The sequence below is a fragment of the Ptychodera flava genome, chromosome 5, assembly GCF_041260155.1.
Source record: "Ptychodera flava strain L36383 chromosome 5, AS_Pfla_20210202, whole genome shotgun sequence".
Taxonomy (NCBI): Eukaryota; Metazoa; Hemichordata; class Enteropneusta; family Ptychoderidae; genus Ptychodera; species Ptychodera flava.
In genome coordinates this window covers 16,234,254-16,258,516 of record NC_091932.1, presented here as the reverse complement: position 1 = coordinate 16,258,516, position 24,263 = coordinate 16,234,254, and the positions used below count along the sequence as shown (strand labels likewise).

Below are 24,263 nucleotides of genomic sequence, written 5' to 3'. Positions count from 1 at the left end.
TATTGACAATTTGATATTTGAGGCATCTGCATCTGCTTAATTAAGAAAGCAATGTATAGACAAATATTAAAGTATTCAATAATGGCACGTCGTGACTACTCCCTGTAAAGTTACTGCATCACTGATGAGAAAACTTAATACAAACAGAAATTAAAGGAACCTTGATTGCGTTTGCCAGCGTGTTGGCAGAAACAGAATCTAGTGACACTACAGAATCTGATCTGCAATTCTCCTTCACAAGTCATGATGAATCACATGTCGGCTCTGTCTGAATCACATGACCGGTGGGCACGGCAACGGAGCTGGAGGACATGGTTGCCTAGCAACAAATGATGCTGCGCCAGACAGACTGAATTAGTAGCATTGAATAAACAGACGTCTTCCCAGACTTATTAAATCTTGATGATTCAATGATTAGTCTTGTCCTTAATTTATTCATTTCTTCCTGAACTGCCACCTGCCACAACCATCCAAACTCTCAAACATTATTTTTAATTTTTCCAGTGTTATTGGCGATCACTTATGTCAGCGCTTCTGTTGCATTCTGTATATTTATGATATGGTTGTGGGAGCTCTGAACTAGCGGCAAGGAATTGTAAATTATTCAATTGCTCAAGACTTTGATCAAAATGACTGCCCACAACTGCACGTTACAACGCTGACGTGGGGATCAATCGATTAATTTCTGTCCAAGTAAATACAAATTTGAAAGAAAGCTTTCTTCATGGTGAAAAATTAATGCAAAAGTTCCTTTACGTGTCTGTGCATGGATGACACTAACAATTATCCATGTACAATTTCTTAAAAGGGGTGACACAGAATGAAAGAAACTGCCTATCAGTAGAGTAGTACCACGGGATTTGACAGTTCTAAGAGAAAATAGGCAGACAGACATAAATTATCCAGTAACGTTACACACTGCTAATGGTGAGAACTACCCCACTGTGTGCTGTAAGGGGGCTGCATCTCAACGGAGGAAAACGCGGATGGAAATGCTTCCTTTATTCTGATTAAAACGTGATTTTAAGTGTACCTGACCTCAAAAAGTTCACCTTCCTTAAAAATGTTTATCACTGAAAGACGGAGGAAGCAGTAGAGAAGTCGGTGGGAGGTCCGGGAAAGTTTGATACAGGAAAGTTGATGCCAGGATTGGGAAAACGTTGACTATAGGTTGTGGTGTCTGAAATGCTAGTGTGTTCATGCACAAACCTCCACTTTTGCGCTGCAATGAGGAATATCATTTTTCTGTCAGGGATAGGTAAACTAGTTTGAAAACACTTGACGTTTGAACATTTCCGATGTCTGGAGCCCAGTATCTTTACGACTTTCTCTCTCTCCTTAAATGCTCTTTCAGAATTTCTAATCTACAATAGTCCGGTGCATACTTGTACGACACTGCAGTAAGTGATTATCTATTCTGGTTTGGAATCCAATTTGTGAATAATCTTTGGTTTATCACGGCTACATACCAACACAACCACAAATCTACTCACTGCTGAATGGCCAAAGGATTAAGTCATTGATCTCATTGTGGACAGAATCCTGACACAATTTCATGACCTAATTTAGTCTAGAGCCTCTCCTTGGCTTTGTTGTACGCTGTGCTTGCCCCGAAGGCAAGGAGATGTTCTAGACTAGACCGAATTCAATCCAAGTGAAAAAGTATATTCCTGTTAAAATACCAACGTGTTGTACAATGATCCCAGAAAGGAGCACTGAAGTTTTTCTAAATTCCTTTTTTCAAAATTTTATGGAGTAACTTCCAAAGTATACACATTCTTCGAACATCCCAAAATATTAACAGTGATATGTCTGAATTTTCAAAAAAAATCCTTATGCTAATAGCATGATATATTTTGCCAATAAATCATGTAAACATCAATGCCAACAAGATAAAGCTCTCTTTGATTTATTCCCTTCATGTTGACAGACAGACCATCTATCACTTTGAACTATTGGAAGACATTTTAATAATCACTTTTCGTGAAAATATTCAAAGAAATTTTTGGAAACATCTTGTAACTCTTTTCATTTACAGTGTTTGCCGATTTCTCTTTCCTTTTTCACTCATAAATGTAAACACAGCTGCAAAAATTGATCCACTTCATTATCACATTCTGGGGTCAATGACCACAGAGACTGAACACCGACATCTGTATAGTACCTTGAACTTGATCGATGAGGGTACCTGATGAGAATTCTTCATGAACTTCTGGCTATCAACATTTTTTTCACAAATTTCCCCTTTTTTATGATTCACAATACAATCATGTGAAAATATCAGGGGTTTTTAGTAATCTTCAAAAAAAACATGAAAATACAAATTGTACATGATTTTTTTTTTAAAGTTGAAATGTCTCTGAATAAGATTTGATCTGCAGGTCAAGGTCAATGAATACATAAACGTACACGGTAATGTAAGAATTCCCATTCCTTCACTGTCTGTCAGTGTTAGGGTTTTGAAAGAACATTACAGTTGTGATACACTGCTTGACCAGAATTCAGACAAAGCAAAATTTATCAATCTATCTTTCACAATACAATCACTGCAAATAGCTATCTGTAATTTGATATGACGTTTCATTTTTATCAAGTTGAAGTGTATTCCAACGTTTTTACTTTTAACAAACATATTGCCAGTTCTTTCTCCAAAGGTAGGTGACGAAAAATATTTCCTATCATAGTCAGTACAATTATCCGTACTTCCTAATCATTCTTGCTCAGATGGTCTTAGTATCAAAGTAACGTAATACAGCAGATAAATCCACAATTACATTGACAGCATCCCTGGTGTTGTCATGGCAATGGTGATAAAACTGCTGATGCAGCGCATGGCATGGTGGAAATATTTGAACAATCTGTATATGATAAGACAATTGCATAGCGTGTTGATAAATTGCATGACATTACACCATGGTAAGAAAAGACACCTGTCAAAAAACAACTACAGTCACACACGTGTAGACAAAGCTGTAGTTACGCCTAAGACGACATGTCATACAGACTTAAAAATGCACCACATTAGTGATGGGATAAAACAATTGCATTAAAAATGGACACTAGGTATGAAGAAAACACAAAGTGAAACAAGTCTTTTGAGAGAAGAAATAGCAACAATAAGAAGGGCAAAAACAGAAAACGAAAATGAAAACCTTTAAACCTTGTCACAATTTCCTGGTGACACTTATTTCAGTCTTCTCTAAGTATCCGCACCAAACAATTTTATATTTTAGACCTAATTTTAAAGATCACTAATCTGGTCAACCAAATAATGGTTTGAATTTCCCTTATCTTAAGCAAGTAACAATGGCATAAACACAGTAAATTTACTTTGTCTGAGCAATACAACAGACTTTACAGTCTGCTTGGTCAATTCAAGGTCAGAATCAATTAACTCCCAACAATATCTGATGAAGGGGACAAAACAGTAGCTGTACAGCTTTGGGGTAGTATTTCACTAGATTTGTCTGACAAACGTGTACAAATTTATAATTCTTCTCATCAAAGTGTGTTCAAATGTAAAGTAAGTAAAATATCTTGCAAAACTATTGCATTGTAAAAAATATTTGATGTAGAAGTCAGATGTCAATGATGGCACTGCACACTGGTGGAAAAGCTGAATACTGAGCTTTTCAACATGATTTGGGCACTAGAAGTAGATACAGTACATGTATGATTTACAAACTGGAACAATATATTGAAAATGTATTTGTATATTACAGCTAATGGCACTGTGGTATATGGACTCTATTGTAATACAAAGCAATTGTTTGCATAACCTTTGTCTCTACCGTTAAAAAATTGATTTACGAACTTCATTTCTGGCAAATTTTGCGAATTTGAAAGAGGCAGGCTATGCCATATAGGCTTGTTCACATCTTTAGTCTAAAACAGACTAATAAAATTGGAAGAAAACTTAAAAATGCAAACAAGTTGAATGACAGAACAACCGAAGCTTTTATCTGCAAAGTGTGAGTGCAGTGCCTATATCTACAAATATGGGCCACAAGTTCCAGACTTGTGTGTAAACATCACAGTTTTGCACCTCGCGACAATGCATGGGACACCAGGATACCAAAACATTTCCCATTCCATTCTTTAACACATGGACTGCAAATGCAATTGTATCTACTGGAAATTTAGTACAGGAACAATAAATGTGATTGTATCGACTGGAAATTTAGCAAAGAGACAATAAATGTGACTGCGTCTATAGGAAATTTACTTTAGATAATTGAGTGTACACACATTGTAATTCAACTCTGTACACTCTTCTATCATTCACTGATAAAAAACTAAATTATCAAAAATATGTGGGGCGGATTTGTCTGATTTTTTTAAGGTACTGAGAAAATTCTGCAGTGTGTTTCCATACAATAATGCAATGTGTCTAGCCTACTGAAAGTACTTTACGTGATGCAGGATATTGGCCAAGTTCAAGGACAAGTAGACCTTTGCAAATTGAATTTGTCTTTGTTGTATCTTTATAGCCAATTAGTGATAAACCGGCAAGAATAAGATAGGGAATCTAAGAATGAAAATAAAAAAAAATAGCTAGAAACTATAAAACAAGAAAACAATACCATTTCTATATATAATTTTAAGGGTTTGCAGAACAATGGTGACCTTTGAATAAACTGGCAATTCAGCTACTGCTCTCAAAATGCTCACTCCAATAGATTCTTGATAAGCGCAAAAAATGTGCCAAAATTTACAGCCTATGAAGAAATTTCAGGACTTTTCTGATATTATTTTAGTGATAACAACAGGCGTTATCGAAAGAACAGCTCCCTGTGAATTATGGTCCAGTTTGTCCAGGATGACTGCAGGCCTCATGCCTCCAAGAAGGAAGAAAGAACGCATACCTTTGAACTTAAATCATATTTGACATTGCCAATACATGTAAGTACTTGAAAGAGACAGCTTGCTGTTTTACAAAATATTTTAAATCATCAGAGACTTCTTGTTTTGGGCGCAGACAGATTAAATTAAAAGTCACTCACTGATCACAACGTTACACCTGTCTTATAAAGAGGAAATTAAAGCAAAGGTTTCTTTCTGAGGTGACCTGTCAAAATGCTGGTGAATAGTAAACAGGGACTGGTAACCTATCTGTGCCACTGAAATATTATTCTGCTAAATATTTTGAGCTCAGAGTCTATCTGCTTGAAGGTCAATGTTGAAGGTGAATCGTGAAAAAGAATGACAGTTAGCATTGTTTGATCACAATTGATAACAAAAAGGAAAGTTGAGAAAAAACCCACGTGTTTTGTCTCTCTGTCCTCGCCCACCGTCGACACAGGTCTGTATGCGCTGGAAAGACGGCTGGCCCTGCTTGAGGAACGCCTGGCAGGTTTAAGTCCAGAAACCGTGGCATTGAAAGTCTCCTCAGACTGAGAGCGCATGCAGCCGCACAGTTTTGCACCCATGCTGGAGGCGACCCCGTGCTAAGTCGCCAGGAAATCAGAAGTCGGAAACACAACGCCGGCCAAATGCAGACGTAATCCGTGAACCGCGAGAGAATGACCATGTTACGGAGACCCGCCAAACACGTGAAACACAGTGACAGTTCCACCATTGGTGTCAGCCATCTTGGTGTTGGAAAAATTGACTACAGAACAGCATGGGCAGAGTGACTGACTTCACATAGCAAAGCTGCCCAGCTACAGGGGGACCCTAACTTCCACCTCAGTCAACGCTTCCCGAAAGAACTCTGTACATAAAACACACCTAACTGGGCCTCTTTTTAATATTGAACAAGCATTTTACGCATTGGCAAACCCCAATGCCATACAAGTTATTGAATATCAAGCGATGCTGTATCAATACAATTATGAAAATTAGACGGGATAGGAAATTAGTCAGTGAGGCAAACGACTCATAGCCACCTGCATCAAGCGTTACAAAGAGACACACAAATGGTGAATGCTCGATGGATAATTTATGGTATTCCATCAAATCGAAAATCTGCTGACAGGTATATGTTGAACAGCGACTGGATAAAACTCTGCATAAATTATGAAAATGGTTTCTTTGTTCAACATTTCCTGATCAAGAATGACAGACAGCAGCCACAGAAAACCTAAATTGCAGACGATAATTTTCTCCAAGAAGAACAAAAAGTGAACAAAAACCACATGCACAGTAATTGGGGGAAAAGAGATTGAGACCCATTTCAATCAAATTCACATCTGATACAATTCACTTTCACAATGTCAGTCCTGTCAACATCTTTACAGCGCCAACGTTATTACTGCATAGACTCCATGATAAACATGATAGCCACTCATTACACTACAAGCACATGAATCTAAAGTTGTCAGACCAATTTGGACCAGCAACAGTAAGACCATATCAAAGTTTCCCTGATCGGTGTTCGCACATTGCAAACAAAAGCTTCAATTACACACACACCAGGATACCAGCCACTTGCAGTGAAAACATGGTACTCATTTTTTTGCATAGCCTGGAGGGTCCCAGTTGCATGCTCCCTAAGAAACCAAAGATTTCCAATACAACCCAGAGTAGCTGCACTCACCCTACGTTCACCCTACACAGAAATAAGTGATGATAGTGATGATATTAACAGCTGATGCTCCGAGACAGACAACAATGCAACGTCAACCTTCCATTTTACAGCTTTTTCAAATACCATAAACCAGTAATCTGTTATGTGGTACAACATGACTCAAAGATTTACAGCCATGTAATGTCGTCTGCCATTTTCTAACACAATAACACCATGGTATTGACATATCCATTTGTAGTTTTTCCAATTTGAAGACCATAAAATCAATCAAAATATGATCAAATTTCACTTTATGTGTGAATCAGATATCAGATTATCAACTTTAAGTCGCTTTGTCATAAGACGCAATCAAAATTGGCCTGCATGGAAATTTTAAGGGGTGAGTTATTTTCTAAAGTATGTCTATAATTGTAAAATTGTAGAAGCGTATGGCATATTGCAATGGTGATTTTGCTATGCTTTAGGGAATATACTTTAGGTGAATGGCCCGGGGTAAATGGGAGAATCTCAAATTTCTACCGTACCATGGCATTTGTATGCCTAAATATCGAAAGTTGAACCCAAATAAACTAACTTGGAAACCATAGTAACAATTACCATACAACATCAAATGAAAACACTTGGTAAAACATGGCATATCACAAACGGAAAGGGTTGACTTTGTGCAGCCAGTGAGAAAAACAATATGGAGAAATTACTGTCACAGTATCCAAATATAAACAGCTGATAATTGACATGTAAGTATACAGATTACAGTGCAGTGTTTTGCTACCTGGGCAAACAATCCAACCCACTAATTGAATTTCATTGTTTTCTAATTAGCTAGAAATTAGTAGTGAAAAGAAATAGGGATCAACAGCTGACCTCATTAATGAGGTCATCCTAAAGTTGGCACACAATGGGGTCACTCTGTCTAAACTTAGCCTCCTTCTAGAATTACAAAGTGAACAACCAGGTTAAATTCATGGTATGGGAACTTAACTTTTCATGATCAATACCTACTCAGTATTACAACTTCTGCTGTGACTATTGAAACCAAAATGTCATTCAAGGACAGAATTGCAAACATTGACACTCTGTTACCTGTGATTCTTGATTTATTTCAACATTCAACACTTACAGAGTGATGGCTATGAAAAGTATATATTTATTTATTTATGTATTTGACTCTACACCATTTCAATGTCTGTCAGATGTTCATGTTCAGCTATGAAGCCAAAAGTTTGAGAGCATAAACTAAGACCAGGGCAAACTTCAACACATCTCCACTTAATCATATCACCTACATGTGTATATCTTGTATATCATGCCTTCAGCTTCTGACTATCCGTTGAATAATGAAACAACAGATGAGAATTCTCAACATTGTTAATCGCTTTGTTCCTTGACCTAACTCCTTATGACTGAAACACATCAAACCAATAATGTACATAAGTTTCCTGTTTTATGTTATCTCTAAAACTTAACTTTTTATTGCTCATACTAACAGTGAAGAATATCTCAACATAAAATTTACACAATCTGTCTCAAAAAGATGAAAAAAATTGCTGCTACATTTATTTAAACTGCACTGCCTTGAAAGGAATGTTCTATGCACTTGGAATATAAAGCAATGAAAAACACTTGTCTCTGTTTAGTATTTCTCCAAGAGATTGAGCTATTGTCTACATGGTTTCTGTTTCAAACTATTAAATAAATTTGGAAAAATTTAGACGGGAGATATTTGCCTATATTTTAGAGTTGACTGTAAATTTATCTTCAAAACAAGTTTCGAGGAATTCAAAATTTCTAGCTCAGTTGACTTCTTCTGAAAAACTCAAAAACTTTGCCGCTGTCTGTTGGCACAAGATCACAATGGAGCGTTTAGCTAAATGTTGACAAGTTGGTTTCTTTAATAACCAGAGAGTGTATCTTCTATATTTGATTCAAAAGTCACAGCAGTTCAATAAACTTATCAGCTTTTGTACATGGATGTTAAATATGGAGTGAATGACATTCCTTATATGGCAGCGTATGACATCATTGATCTTAAATTGCACATGCTATATACTTGTAAGATTACACTGACTGGGAACCCATTTGGCATTACAATTTCCAAACATTAAAACGCCCAAGTCTAAACACTGGTCCTTCTCAAATTTATGGCCAAATGACATGCTCTTGACATCGTTTCAAACAAACTTCTACTCCTGATGCATGTGTTTTGCCAAAAAGCGGTAATCAGTACACCAACATCATACCACGGCAGCAAAAAAAATTCCAGGAAAGAGTCTCACAACGGAAAAACTTCTGCATGTCTGGTAAGTTCGAGTTTCCTATCTGTAATGGTCGAGATAAGTGCATGACTCAGCACGAGGAGGGATATTTAATTTATCTGTGATATTTTTGGACTGCCGATTTTTTTCTGGATATATGATACGAGCTCTGCCCTTTAGCTGAGATGCCGTCGCATCGCCACAAGTTATTTCTGTTGATATCAGCGGGACAAATTTTGTGGTAAACAGTCAAATACTTCTAGTGCAATGTCAACAGCATTTGTTTGACAGCAAACAAGCCTAACACCTACACAGCAAAGTTTACTGATGGTTGTAAAAGACACTTATGGTATGTTGACCCAACATGGTAAATCACCGTTTGCACTATAACATCAAAGGAGATAGCGGTGGCTGGAATTTGTTTTGTTTTGTTTTTTTCTTTGCAAACATGTTGGATTTACACTGACATGAAGATTCTGATAAACTTTTAAATTGCGAGGAAATTCAGCCATGTCCATTATTTTTGATCAACTTGTTACTTCAAAGATGCCTTGTACACAACTTGACCTTCGACCTCCATAAAACTTTGCATTGATACTGTATACAAGTACAACAAAATTTAATTGACTGCTAGTCACTGCATTACGGATTTAAAGTCAAGTTTGCCATCCAAAACAAAACTTTTACCCCACCAGAATGGCACACTGAACAATGAAAATCACTCATTCACATGTAATAAATCCTTCTGATGACATGCAATGTTTTGGTTGACCCTACATCTCAGTTCTCTTCTGTTTGTAAATTGATGAACCCATGAAAATAGGCACACGCACTAAATCACGCGCAGGGCAACTAACTCACCATCAGGTTCAACTCGGAAGTTGACATCGGCCGGTGACAGTCCACCATTTTGGAAACTCATATTCCCAACAAAAAAGCACAGCCCAGCACCACTGGCGATAGATGCACCACTATGATAACCAAGATCTCCACTATTCCTGCAGCCTTCAGGGCTTTAGTCTGCCCAGGCTGCCGGCCAGAACTTTTTTGAATCAAACTCCCTGAGTGGCTACTGTAATAATACTACAGTTCCCTTCTAAAGCCATCCTAGAGGCCAAGCGAGGGGTTCTACATGTACTCCCCAAATAAACGCACATCACTCCCAAGGCCTTCACCCCCACATATTGCATAACAATGAACTCGACTCCACCTTACGGCCGTTTCTTTAAATCAGTGAAAATTAGGACGGGTCTCACATCCCCTGCAAAAATAAAATGACCAGGTCTCGATATAGCCCCCTCGGGTTGTTTTGTATCTGCGGCATTTGCAGCATTCCGGAGGATTGATACGGAGGTCACATTTCTTAATAATTTATTTCCAGAGGGGACATGTGGAAAGAGAATTACCTCCAGGAGAGAGAAAAAAAAGTTTGGACCCTGAATTGAAGCCTGCTACATGTTAAATCCATTGACAACAATGTGTTTTTCTGGGTATCAGATATTCCAGGACAAAAGTTTCAATGGTTCTGTTGATGGTTTCTCTGTTCTCTGCAGCAAAGCTGTTGTACTATTTTTGGGTCAATCAAGTTTACTAAACTTAGACCGATGCCTCGTGTGTACGTTAGCATTTTTCAAAAGAGGGTTGGCTCCCGGAGTTACAAAGGTTAAAGGTCAAATTGAAACCTAACAAGCAGAGCTTTGCTGAACCAATCCATTCAAGTCTACGCAATCACTAATCCATTGCAATCTACGCAATCAGTGGAGCTATCACCATTTCTACACACACCCTGTGCAGACTAATAACCAGCAATTAGAACTCTCCCACCAAAAATGATCAAAAATGGTCACTGCTGCGTGATGAACATTCTGTTTTATTCGTTTCTGAAGACATTTTAATTTGAAAAATATCTTTATAGAGTACATTTTAAAAATTCAGGGACATAGTTGATTACAATTTTTAGAAAAAAATTGAGTGTAATTTTGCAGTATAAATTTTGTACAATTTTCTTATAATCGCTTTTGCAGTGCACATATTTCTATCATCACCGTAAAACTGAGAAAATTAACAAAGAAGCCTTCTTATTAAAACCTTTCTCATATTACAGACTGGCATGGCACTGCAAACATTTGTGTTGTCTTTCACGACAAAAATGAAAATTGATACTGATTAGAGACAGAACAACTGACTTCTTTGGTAATGTGATGATAAACCTATAAAATGTAAAATTAAAACATCTCTAAATTATGACTGATGGGTATTATAACTGCAAAAACCACAATGTTATCAATTCAAAAGTGTTACGTCGATTTACAATGTCATTATGTTTTCAAATTAAAGATTTCCACAATTAAATATTTCTTGACCTGCAAGTTGGAAAAAAACTTTTTATAAACCAAAGGGAAATGAAAAGTTTTGCAAAACACTTTTTGTTTGAAAGTTGGCAACTGGGTTTATAGATACGCGTACATGAGGACATAGACAGTAGAAGTGAGAGACTGAACTCTCGACTACAATGAAGGAAGCAGACTATTTTGACTTTCAAATGATGGTTACTTTGGGACAGTGGGGATTAAGAGCTTGGTCTTTCTCTGATTAATTCTCTGAAAAGAAATGTTCCAAATCCCTTCTCTACAACATGAATGAAGTCTTTGAGTTTGTTTTTGGAACAGTAATTACTGTACCGACATATGTTTAATGCATAAGCTTGTCGTAGGTAAAGAAATCGGCCTTGAGGGCTTGTAAGAGAACAATGCCTTCCAAAGATTGAGGAGCCATTAGTATAGAAATCAAGGTGATCAGATAAGAGGGCTATTGTGTGTCGTCTCGTACACAAGCTGTATTGAGAGGTACATGTAATGGCATCGATGACAATGTCTTAAACCTGGGCTGCACTCGCGGTTCAACACATGTCTAGCAGGAGTGCTGCGTCCCCCTGGAGGATGAACATGTCGGCCTTTTTCTAATACGGTGACAGGCGTCGGGTTTTAAAGCTTGTTTTGCAACCTATCAAATGACCATCTTAAAATGTTACTTTGAAAAAAAATGCAGCCTGGACAGAGTTGAACTGCTTTTTTGCGGGACCACACAAGTAGCTTTGAACTTCCGATCCAATATTTGAGTTTTTGATGCACGTTACCTTTGAGAGACGAGGAACTTTTGAAGTTTTATGTAACTTCCATGTGGGGAAGTAATTGGAGGAGTAATTGCATGAAATTTATCAGTATGGATGTCATTTGTACAAGACTTTAGAAGCTCCCATCTCTTCTCGTGCTCAGCTGTGGCAAAAAAGCTATTTGCAGAATTCCGTATTTATCCTTTGGTACTCTGGCAAAGTGTTATAATTACACACTTCACTGTCTGACCTTTGCAGTATCACACAAAACACTGACTGCTCAGCTAATACTTGGGTCGTGAAACTCCATCCAATACACCAGTGATATTATAACATTGTTGCTCAAAATGAGCAGATCTATAGAAATTGCCTCTTTCAGCATTTTACATATTTTCATCAGACTGACTGGCTAATCAATTCAACTTCTCTAAGGAAGAATGACTGCGGATAACATTCTGCAAGTCTCAGATGAAGAAACACAGATTCTATCGCCATGGTGTTTCGATTATCAATATTTATGTTCTGCATGCCAGGGTACACTGGACATTTCCCAGGAGAACTCAAAACAACCTACAATTCAACCAGTGAAATTCCGCCATAGCTGCTCGTTGATTAACTTTCATTTGTATTTTTTTTCCTGAGCGATTACATGAATAACCCGAGTCGCGATTGATATTTCCCACATGCCAGTCTGTGTATACAGAAAGCAACGGATGTGCTTGTAAAATGCATGGATGTAGAATTATCACCTCTTTGGCAAGAAAGGGGAAGAGACAACATACTGGTTGCCAGGCAACCATTTGTTGCCTGGCAACTAGACTGACCTGGAAGTGAAGGATGATGGTCCAGATGAGTCCAAGGGTCAGCTTAGGGTTACCATCGACTATGTCATCATTACGAATGTTGACAAGTTTGATCTGAAAAACAAATTTATGAAGTGAACTTACAAATTATTTAGATTTTAGATTTCATATGAAATGAAATTTCACAATTAGGGGATGTTTCTTAAAATAACTTTCATTGGGAGTGAGCATTTTTACCCAACAATGTCAAACAATGTTAAAATTTAAGTCCTAGGATACTTTTAGTATTTTCATTTGTAATCTGCGTACAACAACTGAGATAGTTTTAACTTTCAGAAAATTAATGCAATACATCTAGTTGATGAACAAACTATCTGAACAAACTTTGTCATTACAATGCAAGTTCCTTCACATGCCAACATCCAAGATTTGGTTCGGTTTTTTGAACAAATTGTCCAGCAGATCCCTTACAACTAAAAATTAATTTCCAGCCGTTGCTTTGATCAGAAATACACACTTTCACACTCCAAACTTTGATAGCGGATTGAAAGAAGATCGGCTGATTGAGCAAGTTGCAACACATGATGATGACTAGATGATGTTGTCAGTTGTTCTACATGAAATGCTAATTGCCATCAAATCAATTCAAGATATTCCCAATCTGCCTAATGCACTCACCTTCTTGTATCTCAGAAAGTCCAGGGCATTCTGTACGTTTTGTAGTCGATGAAACCGAAGCCTTCCTCTTTCTCTTGGCTGTAAAAGAAAATAATAACAAAATGAACAGGACACTGGACATATCAACTGTTAATACTGAACTGCGTCTTTTTAACTGTAGTTATATAAAATTCAAATTTCATTCAAAGTTTGCTGTCCTGGACAATGTTTCATAGTTAATATGAACAGAACACTGACAAGTTATGATGCTTTACACTTTGCAGCTGTCTGAGTCAAACATGAACAGCGCCCTCTAACATCATAAGGCAATATCGTTTGTTTTTAGGTAACCAATAACCTGCTGCCAGCAAGATGAATTTATTTTCTAATGGCCTTGTAAAAAGCAAGAAACTCTTGTACTTACGATAATCTCCTGTGAAAGGACTTCCAGCAGTGAAATCAAGTTGTGTCCGTCTCGCAAATCTTCATAGAGGTCGCTGATCTTTTTACGAGCCTGAAAAGTAAGGTCAAATATATATTGAGACATTGAATGTTACATGTGGTGCCTTTTCCAGCCTTGTTGCAAAGTTCAACAGAGGCTTTTTCCTTAGACAAATAAATGATTCAATGATATGGCATACACTCATGTATGTACTTGCCATGGTTACCACGGAATTCATGACACAAACAAAACCATGATTTCAGCATGACTGTACTTACGCACAATGCAATGGATTTTTTTACACACTAGTGGAAAATTATCCTGTGCATGGGCATGATGCAGATATGACACTCTACAAAGCTACATATGATGCAATAGGGGTTCCAGTTGGGTGTACAATAACACTAACTGCAAGCATACTGAATGGGCCAGCGATATATATACAAATATGAGCCAGGTGCATCATTGTGTTAGGTGAAATGTAATGGTGGATTGTGTTCCGTGGTGTACTGTCACGAAAATTTTAGTGTGTTATGCATTTCAAAAATTAACTTGCTGATGTGCTCAGACATTGACATTTGCTAGGAGTGACGTGTTAAGATATACACATGAGCACTTGCTGTGCTATGTACATGTATGATGTGACATGTGTTCTGCTGTGATGCAGTGTGATGTGGAACACTGTGCTGTGCTGTATGATGATGTAGCAAGACCGCAACTCGATGAACCTTGCAGCCCAATGACAAACATTTCCAGGAGCTGGAAGCTTTATTTGAACTCCATGATGCTCCTTGTGCGGTGACACATCAAGCTACTGCCATGACCAAGGACGATAATATGTGATATGTCAGAGTGGATATGTATGTGATAATTCTTTAACATATTGCATTCTGTAATGCAATATGTTGACATGTGGTGCAATTTGACGCATGGTAACTGACTTGTGGTACAATATGATATTAACATAAAAAATGTGCATTAACTTTGGTTTCAAAGCCGAATGGTCAATTCTCCTCTCATAGTCCCTCTCTCTGACTTACGAGCTCAGTTCATCTTGAAAATTCCAAGTCATGCTCAGAAAAATAAACTGTTCAGGTCTTGTCAAATGTTTGTGAAGGCATTTGTTGGACTTTGAATAAATGACCTAGTCACTACCATGCATTGTGGAAAGCTCTATCTCATTACTAACTAAAGTTTTGTTATGAAAGAATTATGCAAGTCTGCCTTTCTCATCAGGAGTGGGAGTGGGGGAGGGAGAGCATTCATGACTTTCACTGATGGGAGGTGAAACCATGTACATGAACTTGCTAGACCAAATAATGAGATGAATAACTCAAATATATGAATCTGAAATGTACATTATGCATGAAAACTGAAACAAAGCGACTACTTCAACTCAAAACACACACTGTTATGCTCTAAAATATTAGTGTATTATGAAAATGTAAACAAAAGAATGTGTAATAATGACAAAAAAAGAAAACAACACACATTTTTCTATATGTTACACTATGTTATGTTTTAGATGTTAGTTAAAGCTTGCTGTGGGTACACGCTGATACTCAGTAGATCGATCTGATATGTACATTGGTGATTTACAGGCACGCTTGCTGAAAGCCCTAGCTCAGCGAAATACTAGCAAGTACTATTTGAGAGGTCAATACTTTGATTTTTTTTAGATTGTTTGATACAAATGGTTGATAAATTCAATAACAGGACAGAATTTGAATTTTTTTTTTGGAGGTTGGTAAATTGCTTATTGAACAAGGACAAACCAATCAGCAAACTGTATGTGAAATTTCATGTCAGTTGTACCACAGGGCAATAACATTGTTTCTATTGGTCCACTAATTCTACTAGGCCAGTCAATTTAATAATAATATACCTCACAAAATCACTAAAAGCATTACAATTGTTATTTAATTTTCTATTCTTTCCAATGAAGTATATTGCTTGCAACACTTCCAGTAATTTACCTGCAATCTAACAAAATTTACTTCTGATTCACACAAGGGTAAATCATTGCTACATGTCACTACATGCCATAATGCATGTCAATAAACTAGTCATAGGACCTCTACAGGCCAGCATACAAGGTCAATAAAATCGCTTATTTGACCTGTGCATTTTTTTTTAAAGCGTGCAAATGAGAAATCAGCAGGTACAGATTTGTTTTTATTACCTCATCATGCTTCCAGTGCTGCGGCAAAAGTAAAGAAAAAGGTGACAGAAACATTAGTGTCGTGAGAAAAAAAATGATAAAAAAGACCAACAGCATCAGTTAACAGAGAGCCTTTTGTTGTTTTCGTTTTAATGTTGTCGTTTTTGTTTCTTGAGAGCACAGAAGTAAGGCAATAAGAGAAAGAATACAGTTAAGACAATAGCATATACAGTATAATTGTACGTTGTGTTTTTGTCGACCATTGTGACGCATCATTATCAGGTGACTAGATAAGCATCAGCACATATGTTACACCATTTATCGTAAAATATCAACAATATAATACAAACACACAGATCAAATAACAGGATATAACAAAGTCTACGATATATGTGGACAGCCCAGCTTAACAGTTTGTGATTTTGACACTCGTCAGCCCCTTTGAACCTTCATGCCTGTGACTTGATCCATAGACTAGTATCCATGGAAACCAGGAAATGTTGACTGAAAGTACATGATTAGTATATTTTACAATGTGTATATACTATTATGCATGTATATGTACCTACCAGATGTTTCTATAATAAATTTGTCAAGACAATGTCTGATATGGTTCACTGAGTGAACAGAAACTGTTTATCACTGAAATACAACCTTTGCAAACCATTGTGCACTTGGGCAGGAAACGAAACTACAAGCTTTCTTAAATCTTTTTAAGAACAATGTGTTCTAGACTAACATGATTTACACAATACCTATAGAAACATGTGGAAACCATTACAAGTTTCGATGACAAAGTTTTGATGAAAATTCTGAAGGAAAATGAACTTCACACTTTAATTCATCTTTTTGACATCTGATTGGCTTGAAAAGTTTCTTGACCTAATGTTGACCTCTAAAATAATTACCCATAATGCACAAATATGGCCAAAGATATAGGTTATTTTCTGACTGTGAGGGCGCCATATAGATTGTGCACAGTAGGACAATCGTCACTCAAGAGTCCCTACTGTGCAACAGACCTAAGGAACTGTTTGTTACTATTGCCAGGATATCGTATATCAACGGTCATCCATTCAGACAGGAAACACTTTCTGTGGTAGTCAGGACTGATTGTTGTGGTCCATTACATAAATCTTCCTCTGATCATTCAATCATTTTCAAGTAACCACACCATCATGGTGCGATCGACGGGTATCCCAATCATGTCCCCATGTAGAAGTGGAAGATAACATCCACTGTTACCATGGTTACAGAACATCTTCCCCTTTACTTTCCATGGTTACTTATCTTATTGTTACCAGACAGTGATATTATGAAATCCAACAGCAAATTTACATATAATCAGAGAAGAGCAATTCAACGCTACGAGTACCTTGTAAAAACACATTTTTGTGAGATCATGTCATTAAACAGTATTGCGGGAAAAGTGCCTGACTGGTAGTTTATCGTATTATCGCTGTTCTTTTACATTACAGAAGACAGATTTTGTTCAAGAACAGCAGCACCGCAGAGTAAATTCCATGCTGTACAGATTCTCTGAGCCAACCCTTGGCAATTATCTGTCAATTCACCGTCTGATTTGTCTACACAGCAAAATGTCTTTTGATTTACATGACTTTTGTACAGTTCTTTAACACTGATTATAAATGAAGGCACTCCGCACCTCAAAATTGAAAAATTTAAACTTTTGCTCAAAATTGTACTACAGATACTTTACATGTAAACCTTTCAAAATCAAGAATAAAAGCTGGGGTTACTGTGCAACAATTGGAACCTGAGAGACAAATTACCCAATATATACATGCGCTTGAAATTCAAAATGGCTGCCATCCCTGTTTTGAATTCTACAGGCGAAAATTAAGCAAACACTTCACACAGATGTCCCAAAACCTGACTTTTAAAAGACAGAAGTGCCTCAAGGTGACAAAATAACTGAAATTCTTCCTTTCAATGCTTCAAGTTTACGACATTTTCAGTCTGAAATAACAACACTATCCTCCTGAGGTCCACAACCTTACAAAACTTTTGTCCGGTTGCAGTAATCAACCAATCCTGTTACGTTACATTGGTGAGCGAAAGAATGCCACACGGCCGGGTATGTTGGAAAAACAGCAGCACCGAATGTACAGGATACTTGGTACCAAAAAAGTAATTAACTGGACACAAAAGTGGCGTGGTTCAATAAATCACACAACAGACTTAGCTCGGTTGGTAACAAGTTCTCTGTGCTGATCACGGACAACTGCACAAATATAAAAGATTTCTGTATCCTCAGCATCTGTGTGAGCCCCAAAGTGTGGTAAACATTTGTGCCCCTGGACTGGAGGGACAACAATGTGATTGAAAGTCTGTCGACCTCACCAGGGGGAACGACCACTGATGAACTATACCGTACTGTTTCGTGGCAAACCAGAAAATGCAGGCCTGGCAAAAGACAATGCTTTGACAAAAAAATCATGCATTTTGCAATATTACCAACAGCTTTCACTGAATATAATAACACACCATATCAACCAACACGTACACATTGCATATACATGCACATCTAGAGACATATTACTCTAACCTACAGAGAACAAAATCGTATTTAAATAGTACATGGTTCACAATCCTATCCACGGACCATAAAACATTTCACCGAATATGTCGCACATTGCTTTCATATCGATCCACGGCAAGCACACACTTTGAACTCGTAGTAAAACCCAAATATTTGTGAAATCATTTAAGGTAGCTACATACCTTTTGGACACTTTCAGATTTTTATTTTTTTCTCAATTGAACACGTCCCAAACCCCAATAAAATATACATTTTCTGAAAGCCCTGATATAGAGCTATCCGACCAAGCACAGTACCTGGTCATTATTTGCATAGGAGTCACGTGACAAGCGTTTTGCTGAACCTTCCAAAAACCGGTTTTTCCCGCCTTATGCAAACACGCTGCAAGATTTCCGGTTAGAATTTCTTCATTGACAAGCCTTGACAATATCCTTCAAAACCGTGTCTGCGATTTTTTCCTGGAGGCTCCATTCAAATTATATGGCGTGATAATTAAAATTCCTTGAAAAGCACCTTCATCTAACACCTTTAAGAGCGCATTAAAAAAAAACAAAGGCATATAAAGAAAATCGCAGACACGGTTTTGAAGGATATTGTCAAGTCTTGTCAATGAAGAAATTCTAACCGGAAATCTTGCAGCGTGTTTGCATAAGGCGGGAAAAAACGGTTTTTGGAAGGTTCAGCAAAACGCTTGTCACGTGACTCCTATGCAAATAATGACCGTGTACTGTGCTTGGTCGGATAGCTCTATATCAGGGCTTTCAGAAAATGTATACTTTATTGGGGTTTGGGACGTGTTCAATGGAGAAAAAAATAAAAATCTGAAAGTGTCTAAAAGGTATGTAGCTACCTTAATCACACTCTAATCTCTCACAGCACAAAGACTGACCATTGCGGTTATAAAACCAAATGGCTACCCATCCCACCATTAGTAAGAGTGACATACATGTATACACACCTCTAAGGTTCCCTAGACATGTATACAGTGCCAGGGGAATCACGACAATCATATCAATGCAGAACAGGGAGGGTTGCCAAGGTTCTCAACCAATTTAATTAAAAGTACCCATTTTAGAAATCCTTGCAAAAAACAAATGTACACAGTTTCCATTGTTGGGTTTTGTGGTAAGATATACAATTGCAAGGTTTCAAGTAACTTGTGGCAATACAGTGTTCTGCTTGAAGGGTGACCAAGGAAATTCTACAACATTTGTGGGGAAAATTCAAAATGAATAATAGGATTTAAGAACCTGACAAAATCCATTTGAAAATACAATCACGCTTACAGTGTACAGTCTCAATCTGTAAAGGTATAGACTTCAGTAATTTTTAACAAAGGTCCCCTTTCTTCTGTGTGGATGATGAACCGAATCTATCATCCAGTCCCAACGTCATCAGAATGTTGGTGTGTATGCCAGTACCTGGGATAAACACAGTATGGTAAACTCTCTTGGTAGTGGAGAGGACTCAGCAGTGATCTCCCCAGGATTTTCTGATAGAGTGGCGGCTGATTTGCATAACAATATGTGTAATTGTTATGGTAATGAGTTTCTATTGTTTATCAAAAATTAATGAGTGGTGACCACCACTCTATAATAGCTGTTTGGAGAACACTGCTCACGTAGTCTTTTAACCCTCCCGCTGCATACTTTGTAAAAGAACAAATGATTTCTTGAGAAAAACAGTAAGCAATCAATGAGCCTGAAAGATTTAAGACTTGTTTTGATGTCAGTAACTGACTCATTTCAATTGCTGTGTTTGAGCCAAACTAGTTTTATTACATTGACTATTATCATTTTGTATCCCTGATCAACACCTCTTCAGCTGTTTTCTGTCTCATGCGGGTAGCAATTATCTTTAAGAATAAATTATGACATTATGACATTAATAATGCGTCCTGAATAGTTTTCTGTCCAAGAAGTTGAATAACTGGGGACAATTGCTCAGAGAAAATGTTTTGTCGCAGGACTTCAATCTTACGCAATAAATAAACCATTGTCAGATCACACCTTCAGAAGACACCGAATCACCACATACATGTAGTATTCCATCCGACAAAGCTGCATACTTGCCACCATGCTTCTGGTTTCTAGAGAATGGTCTACCTGCTTGGACTACAGACATGTTTAATCAGAGTGTCTGCAGCAATGCTTTGTGCAATCTGAATGATAGGTTCTTTACAACATATTGTGGGAAACTAGAGACATGGTCAGTCATCCATCATTTAATAATAAATCCAAACAGTCTCTGAAATCCACTGAATAACAGCTGTTATCTGGTGAGGTTTGATGACTTCTAGGAATTTCTACATTTGACCAAAAAAGGAAATGTCATAAGTGAATATCAGAGTTGTCATATATGCTTCCCTGGTAAAAGTACGTAAAAAAGAGCTTAACTAGAATTTGAACACAAAAATCACATTTACCACCATTTAACCTTATTGCCACTTGTACTGAGTAAAATACATGAAAGTGACTATGTAAGAACATACGAACAAGTTAACTTCATCACTGGACATGCTGGAGGCAAAAGTTTTTATCCTGTTGAGTAAAACATGTAAATCTTGATCTTCTGCCTAGAAACTTAATATTTCATTATTTTTTTAATTGATTGATTGATTGATTTATTTATTTATCTATTGAATTAGTCCCTCACATTTTTTAATTTAATTTCAGGGCTCGAAATACTTTTTTTCAACCACCTGTCCACTGGACAAGTCAAATAAAAAGTACCTGTCCCAGTGAGAAAAGTACCTGTCCAAAATGGCATAATTTATTCTAAGAAACTATACTAGTTTCAATTCAATTCAACAAACTCATGTCCAAAATGGCATAATTTATTCTAAGAAACTATACTAGTTTCAATTCAATTCAACAAACTCATGCCTGTATCATATGCAAACTGGCGTAACAGCGGTGTCGAGATAGCCCTGAGAATCTCCCAATCTAAGAGATTTGAGACGTGACCTTAGATAAATCAATATGGCTGCCTCCTGTAAACAGTGATTAGATATTATCGAATTTTCTTTTACTTTTTTTCTGACAGGTAAATATCCAAATAATGTTTTTCAAATTGTAAAAGGTATATACTGTAACAGCGTTTCCGTTTACGCAAAATCCTGCGTATTTTATGCAAAATAGTCTGAAATACGCAAAAAAAATCATGACTGCATAAACTAAAGCATTGAGAAATGCCGCCCCTTGACACGGACATACTTGACTCGCACTACATTGCCTCAACGTGGTTCAATGCAGGACAAAATAGAACATATGCACCTTGCAAGTGACATTTATCATGATGCAACATTTTAGACTTTAGCGGACGGCAACTCTTAAGAAACCTTGTATTTCATCATCACAAAGCATCGTGTCAATCAGTTCTGTACAGACAATGACACTACAGATGCAAAAAATTCGAGAATCTATCGAGTCTACGTTGTTGGTAACACAATACAGTTAATCATGGTCATTAGGTCGCATGTTATTTGGAAAGTGTTTACGGGTGACGATTTACACTCTGTAGGGTTGCATCTTGAGAGGTCCCGCTGGACTTTGATCAGTATCTGCTGTTAATAGAGCATGCGCATTAAAGGAAACCCCCAAGTTCGACAGAAAAGACTGCCCAACTCACTTCAGATACCGATTCCCACCAACACCGTACGAGTTGTTGATACATTTTACGCAAATAAGAACCAAGTTGCGTAAAATCGTACGCAAGTTTTGAAATTGTAATGGAAACGCTGTTATATAAATTTAAACATGAATATTTGCTGTTGTCAATAGGTTGAAATACTGGTTGCAGGCTGAAAAAACCTACCTGTCCACTTGGACAAGTACTTTTCAAAACTACCTGTCCCAGGCCAAATTTCTCTTGTCCGGGACAGGTAGACAGGTAATATTTCGAGCCCTGAATTTACCCCATTTAGGTACATGTATGTCTTCAGTCTGAGGTTTAACAGTGACTCATTTCATTTTCAACCTGACATTGATCATTGACAAACAATTTCACAGACAATCAGCCTACTCCCATCTTCCATGTTTTATCAAACGATTTTCCATTCAGACACAAAAATTCTTCCTGTCAAGTTCAAAGGACATGCCAATTAACTGCACTATGAAGTGAGAATAAAACTTCACCATACATAATAATTGAACTTACAAGCCAGACTTTCTCATTTCCTTTCTGAGAAAACTAGACAGTTCAAATTGAAGAACCTGTGCCAATTATACACACAGCCATAGCATCTATTCAGTGTTTATTTATAGACGATGATCAGAATCTTTCAACAGAATCAAAAGTGAAATGTAAAAATCATCAAAGCACACTGTATTACAAAGAATGATGGGAGTTCCTGCAATGAATTGTGGGACTTCCTATCCCCTGACATACAGACTATAAGTCTAGATTTTGTGAAAAAGATCAGCTAAATTGAGGAAATACATCCGCATTTCCTACAGTTTAAAGTGAAAGGATAGTCTTCCATGGAAATAATCATTTTCTGACACATCTGACTTTGCCAGGAACTGATCAATATTGAGAGGACTGGACCTGAATATCATCATTAAAAGATCAACTGAAAACTAGGAATACGCCACAGACGGGACATTCTGCAATAAAACGATAAAATATTAAAGAACCTTTCAGATTACAGCTGGATATTTTCAGTTTCACAAGTACTTATTTTGATGTAAAACAGAAGCCTATTCCTAATTTTCTAAGACTCTCTTTTCAACAAAAAACATGAAGATCAAAACGGCACATTAATGTGATAATAATACGAAACTGTTTATTCGTTCAAGAGTATCGTCTGCAAAAAGTTTGGTCTGCTTTATTAGGATGATTCATGAACAACAGGAAACTGTTTTTTCTTGCTTAACAGAGATACTCGCTTGAAAACTGCTAAAAGCCCTACGTGTCACATGAAAGCATTATTTCTACACAACAATCATTTGAAACTAAGATGACACGCTGAACTGTTAAGTCATTATGAAGGTTAATAAAAATATGCGAATTGAAAAGTGGAAACACCACAAAGTCTTTATTTCCAAAAAACTGACACAAACTATGCTCTTTTGTGTTTTAAATAACCTTTGACCTAGGTTTCAAACACTAGAACATATTTCACCTTTGACTTTTTGTTCCACTCTGCACTAAGTCTGACGCTACTTATGTGACATGAGCTTTGACCTTAGTTTCGAACATTAAGACAATATTTGACCTTTGAACTGTTGTTTTCACTCCACCTTAAGTCTGGTGATACTTATGTGAATGGGCGATGTAAATTCCACTTGAGGTCCCACTCGAGGTCAGCCATGTCAACTGATGCTGTTACACAACGTCTCAAATTCCCACTATTATTGAAAATTGTGGTTCTTTAATCTTTGTAACTTTGATAAAAAAAATAAAAACACGGCATAAAATGCAATTGAAAACCAGACAGTATCAAAAAGGCTGCATGCCACCCTCAAATATTTGACACAAGGGTTTATAAAATGATATTTGCATAATATAGCTGATATTTACATGTACATATATCTCCACAAGTCTGGGGTACAAATGTCAATACATTAAGCCTCCATTTTAATGTTGCCAAGTAGCAGATAAGGACATAACTTGCGATACCACATTTATACAAGTATCTTGACAATACAGTGAAACCAAACATTTTCAAAGAAACTATTGCAGTAATGGCACACTCTCTTTAAATCATATACTTTACAGGGCTGTTAATTCTGCAAAAA

General features: G+C 37.1%; 1 protein-coding gene across 1 annotated transcript in view; it reads right to left on the bottom strand.

Annotated features, from left to right (window-relative positions):
- Nucleotides 1-24,263, bottom strand: part of LOC139132730 (plectin-like) — a 134,077-nt gene that overhangs the window by 57,563 nt on the left and 52,251 nt on the right. The window contains 4 exon segments of the mRNA XM_070698997.1: nucleotides 12,721-12,813; nucleotides 13,378-13,455; nucleotides 13,781-13,870; nucleotides 15,981-15,998. Coding sequence (XP_070555098.1) covers nucleotides 12,721-12,813; nucleotides 13,378-13,455; nucleotides 13,781-13,870; nucleotides 15,981-15,998 — 279 coding nt within the window.